General features: G+C 37.4%; 1 protein-coding gene and 1 pseudogene across 1 annotated transcript in view; one reads left to right on the top strand and one right to left on the bottom strand.

The window, feature by feature from the left end:
- Nucleotides 1–165: 165 nt before the first annotated feature.
- LOC102830481 (chromosome unknown open reading frame, human C5orf34) overlaps nucleotides 166–8,690 on the bottom strand; it is a 39,365-nt gene continuing 30,840 nt past the window's right edge. Inside the window, exons 9-12 of the mRNA XM_006865752.1 lie at nucleotides 6,498–6,592; nucleotides 3,740–3,838; nucleotides 1,771–1,811; nucleotides 166–356 (exon numbers count right to left, since the gene is read on the bottom strand). Coding sequence (XP_006865814.1) covers nucleotides 166–356; nucleotides 1,771–1,811; nucleotides 3,740–3,838; nucleotides 6,498–6,592 — 426 coding nt within the window. The remainder of the gene's footprint in view (nucleotides 357–1,770; nucleotides 1,812–3,739; nucleotides 3,839–6,497; nucleotides 6,593–8,690) is intronic.
- On the top strand, nucleotides 5,253–5,781 carry LOC102830101 (annotated as a pseudogene).

Raw genomic sequence — 8,690 nt, 5'->3', positions numbered from 1 at the left:
TTTACAAGTTAGATAAAATAATTACAAAGTTTAAGGACAATTTTCATATGATTATTGTACAGAAACACTAAATACATAAAATTTCTTCGCTTACTAGTGATTCTTTTTACCAGTCACTTGAAACACCATCTTTGAGGCTTAGTAACATCATAGAGATTCCATTTTTCACTTTTTAGACTTTGACAGGAGCGTGTCAATATCCTGAAGAATTTCAGAGGTTTTTTCCAATGCTATCAATACTTTCTTTTCATTAACTTCTAGCAAGGCTTCAGAAGATTTAGGTTTGCAATGATCAGAAGACTGCTGATTTTTCTTATTATAAGTCTGGCTTAGGATACCACTATTTTCCAGTAACACTGAGTTGATTAGTTAAGGAGTTTTCGCCTATATTTTTCATTAGTTTTGCTTTCAGAAAGGCTGACTTTTTGTCAAAATATTATCAATTGGGATTTCTTAGGCTCATGCCATTTTTTTAATTTTTTTTTAACAATTCTTAATATATTCAAGTTGGGACTTCAGAGCTCATTTAGTCCACCCTTATAGATGAAGAAACTGGTTAGATTGTTAAGAGAAGAGAAAATATACGTGTATGGGGATGGAGGTAGGTGGTGAGGAGAAATATAAGAATGAAAATTTCAGTAGTATTTCTCTAAGTGAAAACGTGAGGTGGGAATGATAGGGAACAAAGTAGGAATGATAGAATTATAAACAACCTGTGCGGTGTTTGTGTTTTTTAATTTAAAAAATTTTAAAACGTCTTTTGTTGCAGAGCTACTTTATCATTTGAGTAGGATTTAGTCAAACCAGTTGTCAAGGCCAGTGATGTAAAATCGGAACATATCGAATTTTAACATTTCGGTAAAGTGGATGATAGCTGGAACAGGAAAATTACAGACTGAAGCCACAGAATGAAAGACTCAGAGGAGGCCTACAGGCTGGAGATTGTATTTACTGCCAGGACTGTGGAGAGCAACACACACTCTAAGCTGTGTGGTCGGCCGCCATCTTGATTGTTGTTGTTGTTGTTAAGTACTGTCTAGTCGGTTCCGACCCATAATGAGCCCGTACAGGGTTTCCGAGGCTGTAAATCTTTATGGGAGCAGAACGCCTCATCTTTCTGCCGCGGAGCCACTGGTAGTTTCGAACTGCTGGCCTTGAGGTTCGCAGCCCGATTTGTAACCACTACGCTACCAGAGCTCCTTCCATCTTTGATTAGGACACTGTTTTTCCTGACACTGATGATCAAGTGATTTGTTTGTTAGGCAATCCGCATGCTATCCTTGTTTCCTAAAAGGGGGATTAAGTTTCTAGCAGCGATCAACCCATCATTTTTCTGTTCCAGTTACTATTCCATTTTACAAATTCGGGTCTGCTCTGGTTTTGCTTCGTTGGTTGTGATTGAACCAGGAAGAACTGGAGTAAACAAAAATCAGAAGAGAAATTTAGATAAAGCGGGGGAGACAATATAGAATTTATAAGAAAATGTAGTCAGGGACTGGTTTCAAACAGTTAAAATTTAGAATATATATAACTATATAATTGAAAATATTTCCAAAGACCTTAATCATACTTTACTATTTTTGCCTGCTGTAAACCCAAAGAAAGTTATTAGCATGGTGTACCTTGCAACAGACAAATGCATCATAAATTACAATCTTAAACTAATCTGTGCTGATTCAATAAAGCTCAGCAGTATGTAAATACAGGTTCACAGGTCTAGAAAGGAAAAGGAGTAGTTATGCAGGACAATCAATTCTGCTTAAAGGATACAGTTAAACTTCTGTATCTTTTCAAGTTCAGAAGCAACAGACCTGTGCAAGAAAAAAGAATTTTAAGTTTATGATACTTGGCTGATTCGTTTATATGCACAAAATTTCATATATGTATACCTGATTTTTTTTCATATGGAATAGAAATTTAAACAGAAGAATCTAGAAGGTAAGAACTCTTTATTTTAGTTATATTTATTTGACTCAATTGATATTTATTAAGCATTTTATTTTAGATGATGTCGTTTTAGTATAATCGGATCATCTTTGCAGAAGAGTACTTACGATCTGTCAGAACAATCATTTGATAAGAGTAATTAAAAGGCAATTGTTAAGTACCGCCAAGTCGGTTCTGACTCATAGTAACCCTGCATAGGTTTTCCAAGAAGTGGCTGTTGTGCTTGAACCTCTGACCTCGTGGTTCAAACCGATCTTGCAGTGCAACACATTCATTCACAGTGCCACTCGAGGACTCCTAAAAGGCGATAAATACAGGGAGCTAAAGTGCTTCAAGAGACATGCTGAAGTTGGATACATCTATTCTCTTTTGGAAATAAGATAAGCAAATAGAATAAGTTGTGCATAAAGCAACCAGAAACAAAACATTTCAGTTGGAGAGGCAAAGTATCATGTTCCTTGTCTAGTTCAGAACCACAGTTATCTAGGAGAAAAAGGAGGCAAACGGCTATTGAGAGCAATGCCTCTTTTTGTTCTTTGATTGCATAATCTTGCAGATTTCATCCCCAAATGTTAACTGGCTTGATTAGACAGACAACTGTATAAAACAATCCAGATGATACAAAGGCAAAAAAAATTGCAGATATTGAGAAAATGTATGTCCTTTAAGACAACTAATATTTTTCTAAGTGGGAAGGAAGCTCAAAATCACAAAATTCAGAATCTGTTTGTAATTGCCTGTAAGGCTTTCTGCTCCCATGAAGATTTAAAGTCTTGGAAACCCTATACAGGGTCGCTGTGAGTCATGGAACCAACTCAGCAGCTTTAACAACCACACCGTGTAATTACTATGATAGGTTCCAATGTGATTTGAGCATTCCCAGCTATGGGATTTGGTGAGCAGACACAGAGAAGTGAAAATTCTTGTAGAAGTCACAAGTATTGACATTTGGATCTTTTTTTTTTTTTTTTGCCCCTAACTTTATTAGATATTTAAAAAATGAAACTAAAATGTTCATGTAATGACCACCCCACAAACAGAAAATAAACCATCCTCCTCTGCTTGGTGTTCCTCCACATTCTACCATTTTGGCTGTCTATCTCCATGAATTCTTCTTTCTTCTTTTTTCTTTTTATTCTGTAAAAGCTACATCCAACAGATAATGCTTACTCCACAGGCCTATCTCCTCACTGTCTACTTAGGCTGAAAGAGAAATGTCTGCCTAAAATGCCTTATTTTCCCTAAAATTTCTTATGAGGCCCAGTCCTATCCCCTGCACACTGAAAAACATCCAGAAATTAATTTTTTCAATTTATTTTGTGAAGGCAATTAATATATTGGTCCAACTCATAGCAATCCCATATAGGATTTCCAAGGAGTGTGTGGTGGGTTTGAACTGTTGACCTTGTAGATAGCAGTTCAGTGCTCATTCTAGAGTACTGCACCCAGATAGGTATTAAAATGTTTAAATCTTTTAAAAATTTCCATACACTTTTAGAAAGATTTTATCACATAGTCATAGCCATTTTGATGTGAAGTTTTCAGTATAAAGTTTTTCTGACATTCAAAATGAAATATAATTAGAAGTCTGATAAAATAAAATATAAATAATGAAAATAACCTATTTTAAAACTTAAGCAATCAAAACATTATAGGAGTTAAATCTACTTAATTAAAACAATGGATTTTTTTGGTAAAAAAAACAAACAACCGAGTTTACTGTTTAACACTTTAATTTTTAAATATTAGTTGATTCTTCTAAATAGATTAAATCTGAAAGAAATATAAATACCAATTTTGTTCAGGACTAGAACATGAAGGAAGTGTGGACATCTCTCTCAGACTAGTCTGGGTCAGTTTTCTGCACCATGACATTACCGTTGTCACATACCTAGATGGAATAAATAAATACCATATGTTACAAAAGTATTCAAAACAAAGGGAAAATAAGACAATTTGAGGGGGAAGGATCAAGAGAAAATTTTAAAGCATTTAGGCAAGTGATTTTCCACTCTTTCTCATTGAATACAGAAAAGGTGTTTTTTCCATAAAAATATAAAATGACTATGTATGGTTAGTAAGGAGCTCTGGTAGCGTAGTGGTTACGAATCGGGCTGCGAACCTTAAGGTCAGCGGTTCGAAACTACCAGCTGCTCCGCGGGAGAAAGATGAGGCTTTCTACTCCCGTAAAGATTTACAGCCTCGGAAACCCTGTACAGGGTCGCTATGGGTCGGAACCGACTCGACGGCACTTAACAACAACAACAACAATGGTTAGTAAAGATGACATTTAAAAATCAAAGCAAAGATAATCATTCAAAATAAAAATTCAAATACTTGTAGCTTTTCAAGTTGGTTCCAACTCATATTGTTCTACATCCAATTTCCAAAGCTGTAAATCTTTATGGAAGCAGAAAGCCTCATCTTTCTCCCGTAGAGAGGCTGGGGGGTTTGACTCATCAACCTGTTGTTAGCAGTCCTACAGCGCCACCAGGGCTCCCTGTATATGTTGTGTGTTGTTAAGTACCCAATATACATATATGTAAATGTTGTTGTTAAGTGCCATAGTGTTAGTTCTGACTCATAGCAATCTTGTTTTAGGGTGTCTTAAGACTGCAAATCTTTGCAGGAGCAGAAATTCCTTGGACCAGCTGGTGGACATGAACTGCCAACCTTGCAGTTTATAGTCCAGTGTTTATCCTATAGCGCGATCATGCTCCCCTATATGTAAATATTATTAAGTACTGTTCAGTTGTTTCTAATTCATAACAACCCTATATAGGGTTTTCAAGTCTTTAAGTCTTGGAGAGAGCAGAAAATCGCATCTTTCTCCCACGAGGCAGCTGGCAGGACCTAACTGCAAACCTTATGGTATTGAGTCACTGTGCTTCCTATATGTAAATAAATACATATAATTCATTGAATATACCAACAAGTATCAATTTTAATAAAATGAATGATCTGAAGTGAATGGTTAAAAAACAATAGCAACATTTGCTAAAAATAGTATCTTTTTGAAGCAAATTAGTCAAAACAGTAATACTTATTAGAATAGTATTACACTGAAAAGTAATAAAGTCCAATAGAAAAATAATTCAAGAATTAGAGAAGCAATTCTTTTAGTGATAGTCTCAAGTAAAATAATTTAAATATTCAGAATATTACAATTAGAATTACCATAACTAATTAGAATTACATGAGCTAAAAGATAAAAAGCGTATTCACAATCTCTTTTTAAGAATCTCCATTTTTTGCAGTTGCAGTCGTGTCTTCCGAGTTCCAGGTTCTCTAAGAGCTCCGACTGAATGGCCTCCCAGAACCGCGACCAGTGTCGCAGCCGCTGGGAAAGGGGCTGAGCTCAGCGGGGGTGCTGCGCGGGGCTCAGTGGGCAAAAGATTACAGCAGGAACTGATGACCCTCATGATGTCTGGCAACAAAGGCATTTCTGCCTTCCCTGAATCAGACAGTCTTTTCAAGTGGGTGGGGACCATCCACGGAGCAGCTGGCACAGTATACGAAGACCTAAGGTATAAGCTCTCCCTGGAGTTCCCCAGTGGCTACCCTTAAAACGCACCCACAGTGAAGTTCCTCACACCCTGCTACCACCCCAACGTGGACACTCAGGGGAACATCTGTCTGGACATCCTGAAGGACAAGTGGTCCGTACTCTATGACGTCAGGACCATACTCCTCTCGATCCAGAGCCTGCTGGGAGAACCCAATATTGATAGCCCTTTGAACACACATGCTGCCGAGCTCTGGAAAAACCCCACAGCCTTTAAGAAATACCTGCAGGAAACCTACTCAAAGCAAGCCTCCAGCCAAGAGCCCTGACCCTATGTGTCCAGATCCTTCCTGTATTGTCTATTTTTTCCTTAGTGGTCTGTCCGTTCCTTGATTTCTGTACAGGACTCTTATCTTAAACTGTGCTGTCATTTGTTTGTTTTTAAATTAACTCTCCTTTTGAGCCCTGGTAATGAATATATTAAATAAATACATTTTGGGTTTGCAAATCTCCATTTTAAATCTTCAGTCATCAGCTAATTTATTTTTTTCTACTTTACAGAAATATGTAACTGTAGTTATGTGTGGTAGGAAACTTTATTTTAAATTGTTTAGTTAATTGTTTCACACAGCTGGTAATAGCCCAATCTCCACAACATGTCACACTTAAATCACTTGAATATAAGTGGAATAATTAAAGACCTGATTTATTTACCCTTAATTATGATAGGCGCCAATGTAACTGTAACCTTTGTATTTATTGTTATTGTTACGTGCCATCGAGTTGATTCTGACCCATAGTGACCCTGTATAGGGTTTCCAAGGAGCAGCTGGTGAGCTTGAACCAATGACCTTGCAGTTCAAACGACTTTACAGTCTGACGCATTAGCTCAGAGCCACATATATTTATAGAAATGATCCAATTCATCTTACTTACATGTGAAAACTAAAAATATATGTAACACTTAAAATAATATGGATAGTATGTTAATTGAAAGTAAAGTTATTGACTAGCATGTAATAATTTTAGAATTGTTTTTCTGTACCTTTCATATAGACCAGGGTGTTCAATTTGAATTAGCTTATCTTGTCCATCAGGAAAAGTTAATTTACACCAACCTAAGTTGACACTTTGATTTACCTTAAAAAGAAAAAAGAAAGGTAAGTTTTATCAGTATAAAACAAAACCAACAAAACACCAAAAAATCTAGAAATCCATTGCTTTCTAATTCAAGATGCTCAGCTGCTCCCAGAGCCGCCATTTTAGGAGACACCAAGCGGGGGAACAATCAGAGCAGCCAGGGACTCCTGACAGAACCGCGGAGATAAAGGTGTGGGCACTCTTTTGTTTTTTTTTTTGGTATCTGTTCATTGGTCTCTTGCTGTCTGTGCACCTCCATTCTGGTGACTAGAGGGGGTGCCTAAGCACATGGATACCCACCCCCACCCCCAGAGGGTTCTACTATGCATGCGCACAGATCTCCTAGAAATTTAAAGGGGCAGTTTCAACTTAAAGGCAAACAGCAGTGCAAAACAGCCACAGCCAGCCCTGAATTGTTTATCACTAGGAAAAAGGCCTGAACAGGGATTGTGGAGTGGGACAGGCAGGCAAAAAAGAAATAGGCCGAAAATTAAATCCTGAGTTACTTCACAATGACCAACAATGGCATGTTGAAATTTCTCAGGAAGAAGAGTAAAAAGGGAAGCCCATCTCCTGATCACATCTACCTGGAGGCAATCAGAAGGCATAAAAAACACCAAAATACACACCAATATATAAACATTAAGGTCACAGATAACTCCTGAATATGCCCAAAAAACAGAAGCAGATGACCATATCAGCACATATCCAGAATTGAGATAAAGTCACTGAGGCAAATAAGCTGGAAGTAGACCTACACCCAATACTGGAAGATGGGAAAGCTTTGGAAAGGCCTGAGAAGGAATTCAGAAAAATGATTGTAAAATATATCAAAACACTATACAATGGAGTTGAGAAAAATAAGGAAGAACTCAGGAAAGCATTACAGGAACAATCAAATAAAAAAAGATACAGCATTGGAAACAATTCAAAACCTACAGAATGAGGTCCAAATGATTAATAATAGAATATCAGAAATGGACAATACACTGAAAGGGCAAAGGAACAGAATTGAAAAGATAGAAGCCAGAACAAGTGAGCTAGAAGATAAATCTCTCAACAGTACTGATAGATGAGTAAACACAAAAAGGGATAAACAAAATCTGAAGACAGCCTAAGATTCATGTTGGACAACACGAAGAGGAATAACTTAAGAATTATTGGCATTCCGGAACAGGAAGAATCACACAAGTCTACAGAGGAGATAGTAGAAGAGCTGCTGGAAGAAAATTTTCCTAATATCCTGAAATGTGAAAAGATAAGTATTCAATAAGCTCAACAAACCCCAAGAAGGACAGACCACAAAAGAAAATCACCAAGACATATAATAATCAAGCTTTCCAAAATCAAAGATAAATACTGAAAGTAGTTAGGGAAAAGAGAAGTGTAACATACAAAGGCAAGCAAATTAGATTAAGCTCGGATCTCTCAACAGAAACCATGCAGGCAAGAAGGCAATGGGGAGACAACCCTGAAAGAAAAAAAAAAACTGCCACCCAAGAATCCTCTACCCAGCAGAGCTGTCAATCAAATACGATGGTGTAATCAAAACATTCCAGGATATACAGAAGCTAAAGGGTTTTGCCAAAGCCAAACCTGCTATAAAATACCTCCTAAAGGAAGTTCTGTGGACTGAGAACCAACAAGAACAGAAAACAGCCAGAGAATGACATACATGGCAGGAACACCCTGAACTCAATCTACAAATGGAAGAGTCAAGAACAGAATAAAATTATAAGAACAGAGGATCTGGGAGGTCAGTCTATGATCAAAACAACTACAATGGGAAAGCAGGTAAACACAGAGGAACAGAGATCCAGGTGGTGACAAGGTCAGGTAGATTACAGGATAAAATAGACTGTCATAAATGGAAGGTAGAACTAATGGAATATAAGGTAACCACAACAGTGGAGTTGGGGTGGGGGGTTTAGTTTGGTTGTTGGGGAGGGCAATATAAGAAGGGGGAGGAGGAGGAAGAACAAGATAGATAGGGGAACACTGAGACAGGTTTGGATGGCCTAAGTGGGACAGAGGTAAACAGTGATGCATGCTCAACCTTGGAACAACAGGGTTCTGGGATACAGAGATCTAGGCATAG

The sequence above is a fragment of the Chrysochloris asiatica genome, unplaced genomic scaffold (genome assembly GCF_000296735.1).
Source record: "Chrysochloris asiatica unplaced genomic scaffold, ChrAsi1.0 scaffold00082, whole genome shotgun sequence".
NCBI classification, from domain to species: Eukaryota; Metazoa; Chordata; class Mammalia; order Afrosoricida; family Chrysochloridae; genus Chrysochloris; species Chrysochloris asiatica.
Note: the sequence above shows the minus strand (reverse complement) of the source record. Positions and strands in the feature narration are given on the sequence as shown.